Consider the following 19,770-nt stretch of genomic DNA (forward strand, 5'->3'; position numbering starts at 1 on the left):
TTCTCAGAGCCCCTAATCAATTTCGAGAGGCAAATTGTGCAGACAACACTATATCTGTCCTCGGCGCATTCCTTGAAAAAACTCCACACCTTCGAGAAACGTGCCCTCGAGGTGGGAGTTTTTCGGGGCTGGGTACGAACTGGAACATCTTGGGAGATTCCGGGTGTGGCCTGGCTTCGCCTAAGCTGCTGACCTCTGCCTCTGCCTCTAGCTACCCTTTTTGGTGCTGCACCTGCCTCAACATCCACACTACTTTCCCCGCTTGACATCCCCCCTGTCCAGGTCGGGTCAGTGTCCTCATCATCCACCACTTCCTCTTCCAACTCCTGTCTCATCTCCTCCTCCCGCACAATGCGCCGGTCAACTGGATGCCCTGACGGCAACTGCGTCACATCATCGTCGATGAGGGTGGGTTGCTGGTCATCCACCACCAAATCGAACGGAGATGGAGGAGACTCTAGTGTTTGAGCATCTGGACACAGATGCTCCTCTGTTAGGTTCGTGGAATCGTGACGTGGAGAGGCAGGTTGAGGGACAATGAAAGGAGCGGAGAACAGCTCTGGGGAGCAGGGACAGTTTGGGTTATTGTTCTGTAAAGCTTCGGAATTTTGGGAGGAAGGAAGACAAGACTGTTGGGTAATAGGAGGAGAGGAGGCAGAGTCTGACTGGCTGCTGGACAATGTGCTGTAAGCGTTCTCTGACAGCCATTGCAAGACCTGTTCCTGGTTCTCGGGCCTACTAAGGTTTGTACCCTGCAGTTTAGTTAATGTGGCAAGCAACCCTGGCACTGTGGAGTGGCGCAATGCTTGCTGCCCCACAGGAGTAGGCACGGGACGCCCTGTGGCTTCACTGCTACCTTGCTCCCCAGAACCATTCCCCCGACCTCGCCCACGGCCTCGTCCACGTCCCTTTCCGGGAGCCTTGCGCATTTTGAATTCCTAGTTAGAAATTGGCACTGTATACCAGTAGTAAAAATTGTGGGTGCACGTAACCCCAATATATTCTTTGAATTCCCAGTCAGACACTGGCACTATATGGCAGTAGCAAGAAATGAGGGTATTTGTATTCCCAATATACTCTTTAAATTCCCAGTCAGACAATGGCACTGTATACCAGTAGTAAAAATTGTGGGTGCACGTAACCCCAATATATTCTTTGAATTCCCAGTCAGAAACTGGCACTATATGGCAGTAGCAAGAAATGAGGGTATTTGTATTCCCAATATACTCTTTGAATTCCCAGTCAGACAATGGCACTGTATACCAGTAGTAAAAATTGTGGGTGCACGTAACCCCAATATATTCTTTGAATTACCAGTCAGAAACTGGCACTATATGGCAGTAGCAAGAAATGAGGGTATTTATAACCCCAATATATTCTTTGAATTCCCAGTCAGACAATGGCACTGTATACCAGTAGTAAAAATTGTGGGTGCACGTAACCCCAATATATTCTTTGAATTCCCAGTCAGAAACTGGCACTATATGGCAGTAGCAAGAAATGAGGGTATTTGTATTCCCAATATACTCTTTGAATTCCCAGTCAGACAATGGCACTGTATACCAGTAGTAAAAATTGTGGGTGCACGTAACCCCAATATATTCTTTGAATTACCAGTCAGAAACTGGCACTATATGGCAGTAGCAAGAAATGAGGGTATTTATAACCCCAATATATTCTTTGAATTCCCAGTCAGACAATGGCACTGTATACCAGTAGTAAAAATTGTGGGTGCACGTAACCCCAATATATTCTTTGAATTCCCAGTCAGAAACTGGCACTATATGGCAGTAGCAAGAAATGAGGGTATTTGTATTCCCAATATACTCTTTGAATTCCCAGTCAGACAATGGCACTGTATACCAGTAGTAAAAATTGTGGGTGCACGTAACCCCAATATATTCTTTGAATTACCAGTCAGAAACTGGCACTATATGGCAGTAGCAAGAAATGAGGGTATTTATAACCCCAATATATTCTTTGAATTCCCAGTCAGACAATGGCACTGTATACCAGTAGTAAAAATTGTGGGTGCACGTAACCCCAATATATTCTTTGAATTCCCAGTCAGAAACTGGCACTATATGGCAGTAGCAAGAAATGAGGGTATTTGTATTCCCAATATACTCTTTGAATTCCCAGTCAGACAATGGCACTGTATACCAGTAGTAAAAATTGTGGGTGCACGTAACCCCAATATATTCTTTGAATTACCAGTCAGAAACTGGCACTATATGGCAGTAGCAAGAAATGAGGGTATTTATAACCCCAATATATTCTTTGAATTCCCAGTCAGACAATGGCACTGTATACCAGTAGTAAAAATTGTGGGTGCACGTAACCCCAATATATTCTTTGAATTCCCAGTCAGAAACTGGCACTATATGGCAGTAGCAAGAAATGAGGGTATTTGTATTCCCAATATACTCTTTGAATTCCCAGTCAGACAATGGCACTGTATACCAGTAGTAAAAATTGTGGGTGCACGTAACCCCAATATATTCTTTGAATTACCAGTCAGAAACTGGCACTATATGGCAGTAGCAAGAAATGAGGGTATTTATAACCCCAATATATTCTTTGAATTCCCAGTCAGACAATGGCACTGTATACCAGTAGTAAAAATTGTGGGTGCACGTAACCCCAATATATTCTTTGAATTACCAGTCAGAAACTGGCACTATATGGCAGTAGCAAGAAATGAGGGTATTTGTATTCCCAATATACTCTTTGAATTCCCAGTCAGACAATGGCACTGTATACCAGTAGTAAAAATTGTGGGTGCACGTAACCCCAATATATTCTTTGAATTACCAGTCAGAAACTGGCACTATATGGCAGTAGCAAGAAATGAGGGTATTTATAACCCCAATATATTCTTTGAATTCCCAGTCAGACAATGGCACTGTATACCAGTAGTAAAAATTGTGGGTGCACGTAACCCCAATATATTCTTTGAATTCCCAGTCAGAAACTGGCACTATATGGCAGTAGCAAGAAATGAGGGTATTTGTATTCCCAATATACTCTTTGAATTCCCAGTCAGACAATGGCACTGTATACCAGTAGTAAAAATTGTGGGTGCACGTAACCCCAATATATTCTTTGAATTACCAGTCAGAAACTGGCACTATATGGCAGTAGCAAGAAATGAGGGTATTTATAACCCCAATATATTCTTTGAATTCCCAGTCAGACAATGGCACTGTATACCAGTAGTAAAAATTGTGGGTGCACGTAACCCCAATATATTCTTTGAATTACCAGTCAGAAACTGGCACTATATGGCAGTAGCAAGAAATGAGGGTATTTGTATTCCCAATATACTCTTTGAATTCCCAGTCAGACAATGGCACTGTATACCAGTAGTAAAAATTGTGGGTGCACGTAACCCCAATATATTCTTTGAATTACCAGTCAGAAACTGGCACTATATGGCAGTAGCAAGAAATGAGGGTATTTGTATTCCCAATATACTCTTTGAATTCCCAGTCAAACAATGGCACTGTATACCAGTAGTAAAAATTGTGGGTGCACGTAACCCCAATATATTCTTTGAATTACCAGTCAGAAACTGGCACTATATGGCAGTAGCAAGAAATGAGGGTATTTATAACCCCAATATATTCTTTGAATTCCCAGTCAGACAATGGCACTGTATACCAGTAGTAAAAATTGTGGGTGCACGTAACCCCAATATATTCTTTGAATTACCAGTCAGAAACTGGCACTATATGGCAGTAGCAAGAAATGAGGGTATTTGTATTCCCAATATACTCTTTGAATTCCCAGTCAGACAATGGCACTGTATACCAGTAGTAAAAATTGTGGGTGCACGTAACCCCAATATATTCTTTGAATTACCAGTCAGAAACTGGCACTATATGGCAGTAGCAAGAAATGAGGGTATTTATAACCCCAATATATTCTTTGAATTCCCAGTCAGACAATGGCACTGTATACCAGTAGTAAAAATTGTGGGTGCACGTAACCCCAATATATTCTTTGAATTCCCAGTCAGACACTGGCACTATATGGCAGTAGCAAGAAATGAGGGTATTTGTATTCCCAATATATTCTTTGAATTCCCAGTCAGACAATGGCACTGTATACCAGTAGTAAAAATTGTGGGTGCACGTAACCCCAATATATTCTTTGAATTCCCAGTCAGACACTGGCACTATATGGCAGTAGCAAGAAATGAGGGTATTTGTATTCCCAATATATTCTTTGAATTCCCAGTCAGACAATGGCACTGTATACCAGTAGTAAAAATTGTGGGTGCACGTAACCCCAATATATTCTTTGAATTACCAGTCAGAAACTGGCACTATATGGCAGTAGCAAGAAATGAGGGTATTTGTATTCCCAATATATTCTTTGAATTCCCAGTCAGACAATGGCACTGTATACCAGTAGTAAAAATTGTGGGTGCACGTAACCCCAATATATTCTTTGAATTCCCAGTCAGACACTGGCACTATATGGCAGTAGCAAGAAATGAGGGTATTTGTATTCCCAATATATTCTTTGAATTCCCAGTCAGACAATGGCACTGTATACCAGTAGTAAAAATTGTGGGTGTATATAGCCCCAATTCTATTGCTAGGGGACTTGCAGGGTATTTCTGGGGTGAAGGTGGGGGGGCACACCGTTGGAACGGGTATCGGGGTATATATCGGGTATACGGGAATACACTGACAGTGTATTCCATTCAGGATCCTGGGAAAGCTGGGTTGCGGCGATTGAGCCCGTCAGTGCCACGTTACACTGACAAGCTTCTCCCTGGAATTTAGCTCTTACAAGAGCTGTTGGTTGTCTTCTCCTTCCTATCCTAGCCTGTCCCTGCCTACCCAGAATCTAAGCCCTAGCTAGCTGGACGGAAACCTCCGTCCTCGGTGAATTGCAAGCTCAGAATGACGCGAACCTGGGCGGCGCTGTTCTTTTAAATTAGAGGTCACATGTATTCGGCAGCCAATGGGTTTTGCCTACTTTTTTCAACGTCACCGGTGTCTTAGTTCCTGTCCCACCTACCCTGCGCTGTTATTGGAGCAAAAAAGGCGCCAGGGAAGGTGGGAGGGGAATCGAGTAATGGCGCACTTTACCACGCGGTGTTCGATTCGATTCGAACATGCCGAACAGCCTAATATCCGATCGAACATGAGTTCGATAGAACACTGTTCGCTCATCTCTAATCAGGAACACATTTACAAGGGCCAGTTATCAGAAAAGAGCAATTCTATAAAAGCTAGTTCCCGGAAATTGGCCAGATAATGAGTTTGTGTAAAAGGACCATAAAGCTAAAGCCCCAAGTTATTAGAAACGTAGCGTTTTTGTTGCTGTGGAAACGCCACAGAAAAAAATGCAGTTTTTTACAGTACCTGCAAAGTGAATGAGATTCTGGCTAATCCACAAATTGCAGAAAACTAAAAAAGCTGTGGAAAGGCTGCATTTTCAAAAAAAGTCAGAGTTTTTGAAAATCGCAGCAAGTCAATTATACCTGCGGAAACTCTTGCGTTTTCCCTACAGGTTTGCATTTGTGCAAAATGGGGCCTAAACCTCAATTACGTTTGTACTACCTGAAAATTTTAAGCCCCAGCTGTGATATTCAGTGCAGCATACCCCAGCAATACAGAATAATGTTTTAACATAATACAGGACATGTTATGATACACAGGGAAATATTACCAGGCTTAGTGTGATAAGAATGAATTACCGGTAGTAATAGAGGCTATAATTACACTACATAATTGATCTCGTGGCATGCTATTATAGTCACGTGTCCTTCACAGCACAGCAGTTACATTTTTTTCTTATCAGTAAGATGGATCAGAAATCTCTGAATCACTGCTTAAGGCTACAGTATTGTGTACTTCACCTGCTTGGTATTTTATTCTTAATTTCACACCTTTACCTTTAAGGACAGATGCTGTTTTCTTGTCCATGTTGAGGAACAACTCTTTAGTCTCAGATGGTATCTGTAAATCTACAGTCTCGGACAGTCTTACACCATTGCTCAGAGCCCTCAGAAGGCTAGATCTTGTATGTTCTATTAAAGATACCAAGATAACATAATATAAAAAAAATAAAGTAATTAAAAAAATATGCACGAAATGAACAATTTACTAGTAACTTAATAATATTACTTAGAAAAATATCATAAACCATTATCATATACATGGTTTATAAGCATAACACACAATTACCATATATTTAATCTCCTCAAAGATACATTTTTGTTTAAGCCAAATGCTGCAGAATTTCCATGAGAGAAATTCTGCAGTGTGTTCCCCTGCAAGTTGCCACAGCACAAAGCACCTAATATCAGGTGCTTCTACTACAGGTAGGCTTCCGGTTTCTCTGCCAGCAGTTTTCCCATCCTGTTCTTAATAATACCTGTCCTTGCAAAATTTGCACCAAATGTATGACAAGATGCACGTCTCCTCATAAATTAGGGGCATACTCTGTGCATCTATCCAGAAGTCGGCTTCTTGCCGGCATAGATTTCTGGCATCGTTTATGCCAGAAAACTGGTGTAAATTATGACAAATCTGATAGGGTTAATGGCCTGCCCCAACAATACGTCCTTCCAATAAAATGGCATGCAGGGTACAAAACTTAAAAAGTATGCAACAATTATAATTGTTATGACTTGCTCAATCCAATTGTGACTTTCTCTCTGACTTGTCTCATATAACCCTTTGAACCAAGCCTTTATATCAGCACAATAAACAGCCTTAATATAAATTCATCTGGGTGTTTTATGGAGAACGCAGACTAATAAACAGATGTACAAACCAGGATGCAGATTGGGACTACCTGCATGCCGTGTCTTCTTTCTCTGGAGAAGCAGCGGAGGACTTAGACTTGAGCTATGTGGCAGTGATGACGATGATGAAGATCTGAATTCATGTGTAGATTGTAAATTTGAGAGCGATGTATGTTTCTGCTTTTGGAATGTCCTGAAATGTACAATGAATTAATCTACTATTTACACCATATTCCTTACGTCCATTTGCCTTGATTATTCCTCTAATTTTTTTTCAACATTACGTAAAATAGTCATGCTTTAGGTGTACTCTAGCCCAAATGATCTAAAAGCTACATACAAAATGACAACATTTCTGTTTAGGCAGTGATAACAGATAATATAGTTCAGTAAATAAATGGTGGTTACCTTTGTGGAATATTGGAGTCTCCATTATGGTACCAATCTAACATTAAACATTCCATATGAAGTTTTTTTATTTTTTCTAGTGTAGATTTTCCCTCTTCAATCTCACTTATAAGTAACTGTATGTCTTCACTCTGTGAATGAGATTAAATGTTATTAGATAGTAAACATACAGTTATGTCTAAAAGTATTTGGACAGTGATACAAGTTATGGAATTTTGGCAGTTTACCAAAACATATTGTAACGTTTCTGCCTGTTCAGGTTTTTGCGCTACCCTCTGCTTGTACAATGCGGCGCAGGAGGCGTGTTCGAGTTGATTTGTTGCTCAAGGTAAGTTCAGACAGAGTATTTTGAACCATAACCTGAGGCGGAGGCCTCTTCAGGTTCCAGGTCACAATACGGGTAGCTGCAACTGAATGCTGGTGCACTGCACCGGCATCCAGTCACGCACTCCACTCCGGATTAGGCCCAATGAATGGGCCTAGTCGGGAGGAGGGAGTGTTTTCAGGCCGAATCACAAGGCAAAACGGCCTGAAGAATGAGCATCTCGCTCAAAACTGACCAGCTCCCATTGATTTCAATGGGAGCCGTCTTTTTGGTCAGGATTTTGAGGCGGATACGGCCTCAAAATCCTGACCAAAAAACTCTGTGTGAACTTACCCTTAGAGATTTTTGTTGCTCTGTGTGAACATAGCTCTATTACCTCTGTAGTTGAATTTCCACCACACCCATCTCCAGCACTTTGTTTCCCTCTGTTCTTCAAATAGTTAATCTTAGCCTTGCCTGTGTGATTGACAGCCTGTCTACCAATCAAGTCTGGGGCAGGTGCGGGACTTCCTATATACAGGTCATCAGTCCACACAGGTTTCCTGGCTATTTTGACTCTGTTTTGTGACTTTGTCCTCGCTAGTTTCCTACATCTCTTACTATTGTATTACTGACCTCTGACCTATGGCTTCCCTTGTGACTACTCTTTTGGAAAAGATTTTGTACTGCTCTTTTGTCTCTCTGGCTTTGACCCTTGGCTTTCTGACTCCTCTTCTGTGTTGTTTGTCTTGTCTTGTTCTGTGTGCCACGTATATTTAGGAAGGGCTTTGTGGACCAGTTGTCTTCTGCCTCTTAGGGCAGTGAGGCAAGTAGGCAGGGACAGCGGGGGGTTCAGAATAGGACTCACTGTCTTGTTGTGCCCCTTCCCCCTGGGTTCACCAGCAGCTACAGGGGAATTGCTCCTCTAGCAATTCCTTTATACATATTCAAGATACAGTTATATAATCAATATGGGCTGAAAGTGTAGACTCTCAGCTTTAATGTGAGGGAATTTACACCCTAACTGGAGGAAGGGTTTAGGCATTATAGCTCGGGTACATGTAGCTGCCTCTTTAGCAATGGACTAAGAATTAATTGGACAGATCTCTCAAAAGCTATTTAAAGAGGACCTTTCACCATATCTGGGCACAGGCAGTGTTATATACTGCCAGAAAGCTGACAGTGCGCTGAATTCAGCGCACTGTCGGCTTTCCCGATCCGTGCCCGGTGTAAAGCGCTATCGGTCCCGGTACCGTAGCGCTTTACAGTCAGAAGGGCGTTTCTGACCATTAGCCAGAGACGTCCTTCTGCCTCGCGGCGCCAATCGCGCTGTGCTGTGGAGCCGGGAGGAACGCCCCCTCCCTCTCCTGATAATGCTAGTCTACGGACGAGCTGTGTGAGCAGAGGGAGGGGGCGTTCCTCCCCGCTCCACAGCACAGCGCGATTGGCGCCGCGAGGCAGAAGGATGTCTCTGGCTAATGGTCAGAAACGCCCTTCTGACCATAGAAGAGCTACGGTACCGGGCCGTAAGCTCTTCACACCAGGCACAGATCGGGAAAGAAGACAGTGCGCTGAATTCAGCGCACTGTCAGCTTTCTGGCAGTATATAGAACTGCCTGTGCCCGGATATGGTGAAAGGTCCTCTTTAATGGGCTGCATGGGCTTTTCCCTTATTCATCATTAATTAAGAAGGTAAAAGGTCTGGACTTGGCATTTGCATTTGGAAGCTGTTACTGTGAACCAACAAGTGGTCAAAGGAGCTCTGAATGGAAGTGAAACAGACCATCATTAGGTTGAAAAAAAGAAGAAATAGGAGTAACCAAATCAACAGTTTGGTACATTCTGGTAAAAAGAGCGCTCTGGTGAGATCAGGAACTCGAAAAAGCCTGGACATCCACAGAAGACAACAGTGGTAGGTGACCCAAGAATCCTTTCCATGGTGAAAAAAAATCCCTTCACAACATCCACACAAGTGCAAACCACTCTCCAGGAAGAAGGTGTATGAGTATCTAATACTAGCGTTTGGGTTTACACCATTCAGTTCTGCATGGGGACCCAAAAGACAGACCTTGCCTACTCAAAAAGTGGTTACACACGTAAACCCACAGACCCAGCAGATGGGGTTTCTACTGGTTTAATACTGAAACCGGTGGAGAGAAAAGTCCTCCTTGCAAGACTTTTTCTCTCTGTCAATATTAAGTGGATTCTTTGGCAGAGTCTCTTACGGAGAGTCCAACGCAGGTGTGAATTCAGCCTAAGTCTACCATATCGCAAGGACTTAATGAGAGCAAATATAGAGGGTTCTCAAACCATTAATAAATCTGAAAAATAGAAAGACCAGACAAGAAGCCAGCCTAGTTCGGGACCAGCATTCTTTGGACAGATGAAAATATGTTTGGCTTTGTTTCATTGAAGACACTGCCTTTACCCAACAGATCCTACTGACTTAGGATAATGACATAGAGATTTATCATTTCTACTGTGACACTGGACATTTGTTGTAATGAATCCTCATGACACAGATAAAATTACAAGTACTACATGTCCCAGAGCAGAACAAATGCAAAAATGTTATATATTAACATCATTTAAACATTCCCTGCTTATCTAACACTTATCTGTGTTCAATTACCAGCTATCACAGAAGCACTATGTCACATGGAGAAGACAGCAGAAACAGAGGTCGAGGGTCAAATAGGAGAAACAGGGGGCTGACGGGGTTGTGGACAGACAACTGCAACTTTAGCAAAGGAAGACACTGACTATAAAATAGATGTTTTAAGTTCGCAGTTGAGCAGTGGGCCACCTTGAGCCCAGTGGGCCCAACATCTTCCCAGGATTGCAGGGTGCAGATGCTCGCCCTGCTTAGTATATGCCTGTAGAGGAGCTTACTCTGCGCCACATAGTAGCAGTGAGGTTCTGGATTTATAAGGTTATCTAAGGCTCTCAGCTAGAGAGGAGCACATACAAATTAGATTATCATTAAAGGGATTCTACCACTAAAACACTTTTTTTTTTCTCGTTGACACGTAGGAATAGCCTTAAGAAAGACTATGCTTCTCCTACCATTAGATGTCTTCTCCGTGCCGCCGTTCGGTAGAAATTCGTCAGTATGCAAATGAGTTCTCTCACAGCACTGGAGGCAGGCGCGGAGAAGACATCTAAAGGTAGGAACAGAATAGCCTTTCTTAAGGCTATTCCTACGTGTCAACGAGAAAAAAATGTGTTATGATGGTAGAATCCCTTTAACAAATTTCAGTGGATCTGGCCAACTATCTTATGAACATTTGGACAATCCTGACTCTCTGACATCAGATGTTGGAGACAAGAAGGTTTGGTCCTATTGAATTTCAACAAGTCTGATTCTTTGTTCTTTCTGGAGATAAAGCCACCATCAGAGATGCCTGGATGTGATTATTCCCCTCTGAAAACATATAAATGCTTATCTTTATCTGTGGATCCTTAAGAATAGATGTTGACAATGAGCCAAAAGAGCTGACAGTCATCTATCCAAGGCCACCTCTAGCCCAAACTCAGCTAAGAACATCTGTCAGTTCTTCCTTGGTTAACTAACTTCATCTGCAATTATTATGTAGTATATCTATACATTATAATAATGCTTCTGTAAGTTATATATTATTAAGAATTACATTTTTAAGATACTCCTATGTTCAAAGTATGACTCTTACAGGTATGTGGAAACTTACCACAAAAGGTTGAGGAGCTTCGGAATCCTTATCGTTACTAGTGTAAGTGTGAAATCGACCACCAGTCTTGCTGGAAAGCTCATATAAAAAGCTGTTTGCCTCCACATCATCGCAGTTAAATGAAATGGTGTGTATAGGGATTTGGTTCAGGCCTGTAACTTGATCCAGAATTGTGTCAGTAGGCTGAAAAAGATGTAACACTTGTTATTTCTGGTTAACAATTCTATCCATGTCAGTGCTAGACTGCTATTTATAGGAAAATGCTCATATTCTGCTGTGGACTTTCCATTCCACATCTCAACATCAATATATGTTTCATGAAGGTCCTACTGTTGAGACCTTCACTAGTCACAAGAATTGGTATTGCAGCTCCTTCCAGTAATACCATACAGAGAACCATTTGTATGCACATTTCTAAGTAATCTTTTTGCAATAGAGGCTACCCTAGGAAAACAACCTGCAGATTGTCCAGAAGTCTATACACCAGTGAGGGAGCTTCAAGGTGAAGAATTGGTCAGGATCTTATAATTTGTCTACTAGTTGACGCACAGTTGATCTACTAGTGTCTAATATTTAGAACATTGCATGTATCTGCAATGGTCTAATTATAAAGGACACTGTGGTCACAGATGTCACTGGGCCCAGAAGCCAGGGGGATCCACAGGTCACCCTCACTACACGTAATGCTGTGCACACGTTTGGGACTTCTTTCTGATTTCCTCTAGGGCTGGCAGTCTGTACATTTTAAATGTATTACCCTTCCCTGTAGTGAGCTAGAATGACAAGATATATGATATGAAGTTTTCCGTTGTCAGAAATGAGAAAATTAACCCTTTAATAATAAAAGTAGCAGTTGTCAGCAGCTTATAATGAAGGAAGGATTCTATGGGGGGCTGTGGCACAAAAGGGAGAAGGATTACTATGTGGGGGCTCTGACAGGAAAAGGGAAGATTATGTGTATAGAAATGATGTGAACAAGTCTTCATGGCGGTCTGAGCCCAGTCAGAGAGGGAAAGGGAAGTGTAAATGCTGCACAGTGGCACCCAAACTGGGCCTGTGAGCCTTTCGTTACACCCCTGTTTAGCTGCTTTATTACCTGATCAGGTCTTCCATCAGTAAGCAGGTAAATTGCTTGTGTATTACTGTCAGTGAGGGCAACCTGGATAGCTTGCAGGGTATTTGTTGAACTGCCAACCTTTGAATGAAAAAGATTAACATGTAAGTTTTTACAAACTGAATACATTGCAAATGGTCTCATTTAAAAACAGCCCCTATCTACGGTTACAGACGAGGTTACAGATTACAATATACACCTATTGACTATGATTCGGCGGTGTTAATGTTTCTTTTTCCTGCTAACCTAATATCCCTATGTTAGCAAAAAGAGAAAGTGGAGTAACACATTGTTTGATTGTATATCCTATCAACTTGTCAACTCTCTGAAATGTGCCAAAGACCCCTAGAAAAAATAAAGGTCTTCTGGACTCTGAGAAGATTTGGTGAATCACCCAGGTGCGGCTGGAGTTAACCCGGAATCTCCTGGGAACCAGCACAAAACAAATATTTCCTGAATATGTCGATGGGATGGTGCATTATCAGACCCACCCCAACATCCAAATGCACATGCATTTGGGTTTCCATGTAATGAGAGCATGGCCTTTTAAAATGGGGCGCATTTATGTAAAATTGTATTTGGTGCCTCACTAGGAATGCCACACTCTCAAGTCTTGAGAAAAGGCAGAGCATTTGGGAACTGTTTTATGATTTGGGTTGAACCCCTTACATCTGGTGAAAGGATATAATGTGCATACATGTGAGGGTAAATGCAGCTCTACATGTGAATATATACATGTATTATAAAAAGAGTAAACACAAGCACACGGTATTACAAAATAATGCAACATCACATATGAATTCAGGAGATGTATCTTTTGTCTACAGTGAATAAAGAAAAAAACCTTGGAATAAATAATAAGGAAGAAGTTTATGGTTTGATATTAATATTAATAGCTTTCTGGTAGCCTAGTTGTATGCATGGTCAGGAATCTCTTGGTCTCTAAATATCAGTGAACGAACAAAGTGTTTTGTCTGTCATGTCTAGAGCGAAATATATGCACCTAGTCGCCTCATCTTCTACATGAGGTTAAATAGAGCCTCACATCATAAACTAATGCTGACATTTATTTGTCTTACAAAACATGTTTTACTAGCAAAATGTATTACTAATCTGTAATGTCCCAGTTTTACGTACATAAGGCCACTTTCAGATGTGCGTAAACAGGCGCATTTTAATGCCTGTATTGCGGCGTGTGTGCTGGTTCGACAATACTGATCTATCTGATCAAAGGGATGGTTTAATGCACACATTGCAGATTTGGTCAGTATTTTCAATCAATTTAAATTGTATATTGTCCAAAAAAAGAGGAAATAGAAATGTTTTCATTTTACTTTTTCTGTGGCTAAGATTCACTCTTGGATTTGGCTTAAAACAAACAAATGTAAAATACTGCCAAAATATTCAATAAGAAAAATTTAGTCTTTGTACCGTATTAGCCAGTGGATATGAAATGTAAAAATTGAGAGTCCTCAGTAGTTGATACCTTACATTAAAAAGGTATCAACTACTGAGGAATCTCAAAATATTCAATGTGAGTATGAGATAACCTGACAATAGCCACTTAGCTTCCCATCTGATGCATGTCAGGCTAGGTTCACACTTGTGCCTGGTATCCATCCACTGCCAATCCGTATAGAAATGGCTTGTTAAAAAATACTGATTCAAATAGTTACACAGTGTATACCATAGTTCATCTTTTTTGATGGATTAGTCAATATGTGTCCATCAAAAACAGTCTGTGTCTCCTTCACTCCTTCATTCTGAGCATGCATAGCGACAAATAAAGAGGGAAAAACGGATTGCAAAATGGACACAAACAGATTACTATAAATTGGTAATCCATTTGTGTCTGTCTTCCATAGATCTCAATGTAAAAAAAAAACAACCCAGATTCATTGTCTGTCATGTTTGTCCCTTATTTTTAAGATGTAGCAAAAGTACTGCAAGTTCAACTTTTGTCTCCATCCAACAGAGAAGATACATAATGGAAATGGTACAAATGCACATCTGTGGATGGTTTTTTAAAACCATCAATGAGTTTTATAATAAACTGTTTAAAATCAGTTCTTGTGGATTTTTAGACAGTTACAAAATCTGATTTCATGTGGAGAGACAAGCGCTGATGTGAACCCAGCCTCAGAGGGATGAAAATCTCCTCATCTGGGTCCAAACAGGATGTGTCATCTGCAGCTTTCTGACGGTGGGAAATTTGCTGTGATTTTTCCAGAATTCCAAATTCACAGGGCAATTGTTGCAGGGTGACTGCAGTTTTGACCTTTTGCATAGAAAACCTTGTAGTGAAAAACTGCAGTATAAATTGAGATGCATTTTACTGTTACAGTACATTCAAGTGGATTAGCCGCAAGCAAGTCCATTACAGCTAAGTTACTGCAAGTACAGTATTTCTCATGTGGACCCAACCTTATAGGTATACCCATCCAAAAAAGTAAAGAGCATGGCCCCTATTCCTGAAATGATAACACTCCTATACAGTGAATGGGAGCTGAAGAAATAGATCATCAACAATCTAGTTACGCCATAAAAGTTGGGGTTGTGAGGCTATTTTTTCACTAAGGCTGAGTTCAAACGGGGCATTTTGGTCAGGATTTTGAGGCCAAATTCACCTCAAAATCCTGACCAAAAAAATGGGAAATCAATGGGAGCCAGTCAGTTCTTTTTTCCGGAGCCATTTGTTCCAGCTCCCAGAAAAATGAAGCGACATGCTCATTCTTCAGGCGAATTCACCTCGCGATATCCGCCTGAAGACATCTCTCTCCCGACTAGGCCCATTCATTTGGGCCTAATCCAGAGGAGTGCCGCGACTGGATGCCGGTGCACTGCACTGGCATCCAGTCGCAGCTACCCATGTTTTGGTCCGGCAACTGAGGCGGCCTCCACCTCAGCTTCCGGACCAAGAGACCCTGTGTGAACCTGGCCTAAGGCTTCTAAATTAGTTTACTATTTGTACTGAGATACCTCTTGAAACAGTAAACTAAACCAAAAACAGAAGCCATTGTGGCATGAACAGATGTTTATTCTGAAATGCTGTATCTAAGGTAACTGAAGGTGAATTATGTTACCTGAAGCTCCTTAACCCAACACCAGGCTTCTTTGATGTTCCCTTCATTAACCTCTGCCAACTTTGGTTTCCAGGCCTCTACTTTAAAGTCAAACTTTATAAAATTGAACAACTTCTTATGTTTCAGCTGTTCCTGTAAATAAATATCAATGTTACTATTAATGTCAGATAAAAACAGCTTCATAAATGATTCTCTATTGTCATATAAATATAAGACAGATCTAAGCTAAACTACATCTTTCATGTTTATCCTTTACAGAAAAAGCATCATTTTAGCTCTGATAGAAATCAATGTGGAAGAGAACTTTTGCATTACATGAAAAGTATTATAGGTTATAACCTAGAGAGCCTTATGTGGGCCAGTCAAGTTCTTCTACACTGATCTCACCCAACCACGCCTTTAAGAACCAACCTCGCTCTGTGTACTGAGGCACAGTCATGCTGGAACAGAAAAGGAAGCATACAATTATCCCAAATGTTTTGATATACTGAAGCGCTAAAATTTGCCTTTACTGGAACGAACGGTCCTAGGCCAGCCCATTAAAACCAACTAATACTCCACAGCGGGTTTATTCCTCATTGCCGATATGGTAGACCCGGTGTCGTTGGAGCTCAGGCCCTTTGATTATTTTGTGAACAATGTAGGTCTTCCCCAGACCGAATGATTTCACTATTCTCAGGTCGCTCACTTTGTCTGATCTCTCCATGGATCTTCCAGGGTTTCCCTTCCCACGGCCTTTGAGAGGAACTGTCGTGCTGGCTCCTCCACCAAGGGCTTTATCTCCTCAGTTTACCGGCTCCTTTCTTGTCCGGCGCTTGGCTCCCCTATTCGACATTGCTATATGTCCAAATGGGAGGAGGCCCTGGCTATTCCTATTTATCAGGGACAGTGGCAGATTATTTGGTCGCGAGCTCAGAAATCTTACCAGTGCATCACTTTCAGGGAAACGCAATTTAAACTCTTGATGCATTGGTACCACACACCAGCCCTCCTCCATGCTTTGAACCCTGCTCTCCCCATGAGGTGCTGGCGCTGTAACAATGCTGTGGGTACCTTGTATCACATTTTTTGGACCTGCCCCCTCATACTAGGTTAGAGGTTAGAGCATTAACGGACTCTCTTTTCTTACAAGGAGTTCCCTTAGATCCCCTTATCTATATCCTAAACCTCCCACCTAGGCATCTCGGTAGCAAGACTTCCAGAATGTTTCTTCACCTTTGCACGGCCGCTAAGACCCTTATAGCCAAGCATTGGAAGAGTTCTAATCCGCCCTCTGGAACAGAACTCTTGGCCCGCATTAAGGATGTAAGGAGCCTTGAATTTTTGACGGCTAGTCTTAATGATTTGTTGGACACTTTCAACTCCATTTGGTCCTCCTGGGACCCCAACTAATAGCATTATCCCTCCTGCACCAATCTTTACCAATGCCACAGTGCAGTCAGACAGGTAATGTTCTCCTGGCATTCACCAAACTGTCAGATAGAGAAGTGTGATTCGTCACTCCACAGAAAGTTTTGACAAACAGTATTTATGCTAATGTTAATACAAAATATATATGGAAATATTAGATTTAGCAAGTGCTCAGGTTCCAAAGCTCCTGGGAGGCTAGTGCCACTCAAGCCACCCACCATCTTCATACACTGAGCAACAGTAGACTTGAAGCACGGGCAGATGTCTGAAGGTGTTGGGTTAGTGTTGGGGCAGTGGATCTCTACAGTAGTAGGTAGTCTGCGCTGAATACAGAGATTCTGACCTATGAGCTAATGAAAATAAAGGTGGTTGGAAGCTAAAAGACTCTCAGAACTTTTAGTGTGTATCTGCCATATTTCCTTGGCGTGTTATGCATGCCAGGAGCAGGATCTGTCACATGATGGACATCACAGTGTCCATGGAGGGGGAACTTGGTTGGAAATTTTTTCACAAGGGGGTAGTTGGCTTGAAAAGTTGAGTAACACTAGATCACTACTGGTCTAGACAGAACATCAGCTAGACAGTTTTTATAAAAGAATCAATTTGTTCTTGCATATCCCTTTTGTTACCATAGATTCAATAGTATCTTAGATTTATCCTGTGAAATGCTAAAACTTTTATGTCCAACACAGCACCTGGTTCTGCAGGCCAAAGGCTAATTTTCTTGTAGAAAAAATTTACTGAAAATGCAAAATAATAATTTACCTGTAAAAGCTGCAATATTTTCTCTTTTACTAAAAACAGCTTGTCCTTCATGGAAAGTGAGGTATCAATGAGAATATACACTTGGTCTTCAAGGATAGTACCAAACAGTTCCCTGCTTCCATTCTGAAGCCATTTGATTCTAAAAATGTGATATACAACATATGTTCATAAAACAGCAAGTAAACGCTGGGGATTATAAATCATTTATGATCAAATTAGTTACAAAACACATAAACTACTCTAACTTCATATCACCTTCTATGTATTTTGTCTAGTACAGTCTTCATTTTCTCTTCGTACCACCGACATTTCTCTTTACTGATATGCACATGTACCACACAACCATCTTCCCACAGCATATGGACAAATCGGTCACAATACTTGGCATTTATTAATTTCTTATTGTTTTCCTGTAAATTACAGGGTACACATGAAATCTGTTTAATAATTCATAAAGTTAAACATTGTGATACAGATACAGAAGCCAAGAGTACTCATACTTAGCAGTAAACTAGGAGTGGCACAAAAATGCAAGTACATATTTGCAACATTTTTCAACTTTTTTTTTTTTGCCATAATTGTCTTCTAAGAACTCTTCTTTTCATAGAAAATTACTATTAAAGTTTTTACATGCAGTTTTCCCCTCTGACATAAGTGAAGAAAAGTGGCACAAAAATGTGAAGGGGGATATTCAGAATGGTGGAAGCAACACAAAAAGCAAAATAGTAACAGAATCTTAGGGGGCAAGTATATAGAGAATAACCAAAGTTCACTGTACAAATTCCACTATTCTTAAAGGGGTTATCCAGCTTTTAAAAATTGATGGCTTATTCTTAAGATACAGCATCAATTGTAGATTGTCAGGAATCCAACTGTCGAGTCTCCCGGCAGATCTGCTTTTTTCCTGGAGCGATCAGCTCTTGGAATTGTTTACATGTCTTGCGCTGTGCTGCTCACTTATTCGTACATTTATTAGTGCTGTTTATGATAACTTCAGTGGTGGTAGCACGGCAATTGGCGTTTTTTTCCCGCAGAGTTTTTTTTTGCTGCAGGAGGCCATGTGGGGCTTTAGGCTTAAGAAGTTTTCCAGCTCATTTATATTGATTTATCCTCAGACTAAATCAATAAGAGATAAGTGACCCACTGATCAGTTGTATGAAGAGGCTATGGTGCCTGTTTATATCACATGTTGTCTGTTTATAGTGACTGTGTGATGTATTTACAGTTTTGTCCCATAGACATGTATAGGACGAGCCTGTAGTTACATGACATGGCCGCTATGACATGTATGACAATATGTAAACAGAGACGGGGTCACGGCGCTTACACAGGTACCACGGTTCACTCAAACAGCTCATTCTTCCTCTTCTCATTGAAAACAGTGCTGGACGCTGTGGCCGCCACGGAGGTGTAAACATTTAAACCCTCCACCACCCCACCAAAACAAAAAAAAACTCACCTGTCCACAGCACCTTGTGTCCTCTGCCTCTGTCTGTTCAATCTCATGGCGACACCTCATTTCTGGAAATCCTGTACCCAATTCGTCTTAGAGGTCACATGAGGTGCAGGACTTCCAGCAAGAAGGTGCCAGCACAAGACTGAATGGACATTAGCAGAGGACAACGGGGTATCGAAGACACAAGAGTATGCTTTTTTATTTTAATCCTCCAGCCCGCCACATGGGTTGCTCCAATTCCTGGACAACATCTTTAAAGGATTTATCCATATTTCTAATATTTTTGGCCTGTCCTTAAGATAGGCCATTAATATTACATCTGTGGGAATCTGACAGCCAGGACCTCTGCAGATGAGTTTTTCCATTACAGTGTGGGTACAGGTAATGGTGACAATTCTAGGAGCCACGCTGCTCTCTTGCCATACAGGATGTAACACTGGGTTTAGATGTAGTGCAGTGGTGCACATCGTATGGCAGGTGAGCAGCATGGCTCCTGATATGTTATTACCTTTAGCCGCCCTGTCTTGGTACAGCTCGTCTACAGGGGTCCTGGCAGTGGGCCCCTAAAAACAATTCCACTGGTGGGCCCTAGACACCCCAATCCGACCCTGAATGCTGGGAACTACAGTTTCCAGGAAACAACTGATCTGTAGAGGTCCTGACAGTCGATCTGAAAGTAAATGCCTGTTTCTAGGATAAGCCATCAATTTTTAAAAGCTGGATAACCCCTTTTAATGAACAAAGTGTGGTTTGG

General features: G+C 41.5%; 2 protein-coding genes across 2 annotated transcripts in view; one reads left to right on the plus strand and one right to left on the minus strand.

Moving 5' to 3' along the window:
* Positions 1 to 19,770, plus strand: part of INPP4A (inositol polyphosphate-4-phosphatase type I A) — a 528,838-nt gene that overhangs the window by 439,952 nt on the left and 69,116 nt on the right. The gene's annotated exons all lie outside the window — the stretch shown is intronic.
* The window catches only part of VWA3B (von Willebrand factor A domain containing 3B), a 130,102-nt gene that overhangs the window by 88,434 nt on the left and 21,898 nt on the right, over positions 1 to 19,770 (minus strand). Inside the window, exons 10-17 of the mRNA XM_075263130.1 lie at positions 17,816 to 17,970; positions 17,561 to 17,699; positions 15,386 to 15,517; positions 12,285 to 12,383; positions 11,189 to 11,371; positions 7,178 to 7,308; positions 6,820 to 6,962; positions 5,915 to 6,049 (exon numbers count right to left, since the gene is read on the minus strand). Of these exons, the coding sequence (XP_075119231.1) occupies positions 5,915 to 6,049; positions 6,820 to 6,962; positions 7,178 to 7,308; positions 11,189 to 11,371; positions 12,285 to 12,383; positions 15,386 to 15,517; positions 17,561 to 17,699; positions 17,816 to 17,970 (1,117 nt within the window). The remainder of the gene's footprint in view (positions 1 to 5,914; positions 6,050 to 6,819; positions 6,963 to 7,177; positions 7,309 to 11,188; positions 11,372 to 12,284; positions 12,384 to 15,385; positions 15,518 to 17,560; positions 17,700 to 17,815; positions 17,971 to 19,770) is intronic.

The sequence above is a fragment of the Leptodactylus fuscus genome, chromosome 2, assembly GCF_031893055.1.
Source record: "Leptodactylus fuscus isolate aLepFus1 chromosome 2, aLepFus1.hap2, whole genome shotgun sequence".
In the NCBI taxonomy this organism is placed as follows: Eukaryota; Metazoa; Chordata; class Amphibia; order Anura; family Leptodactylidae; genus Leptodactylus; species Leptodactylus fuscus.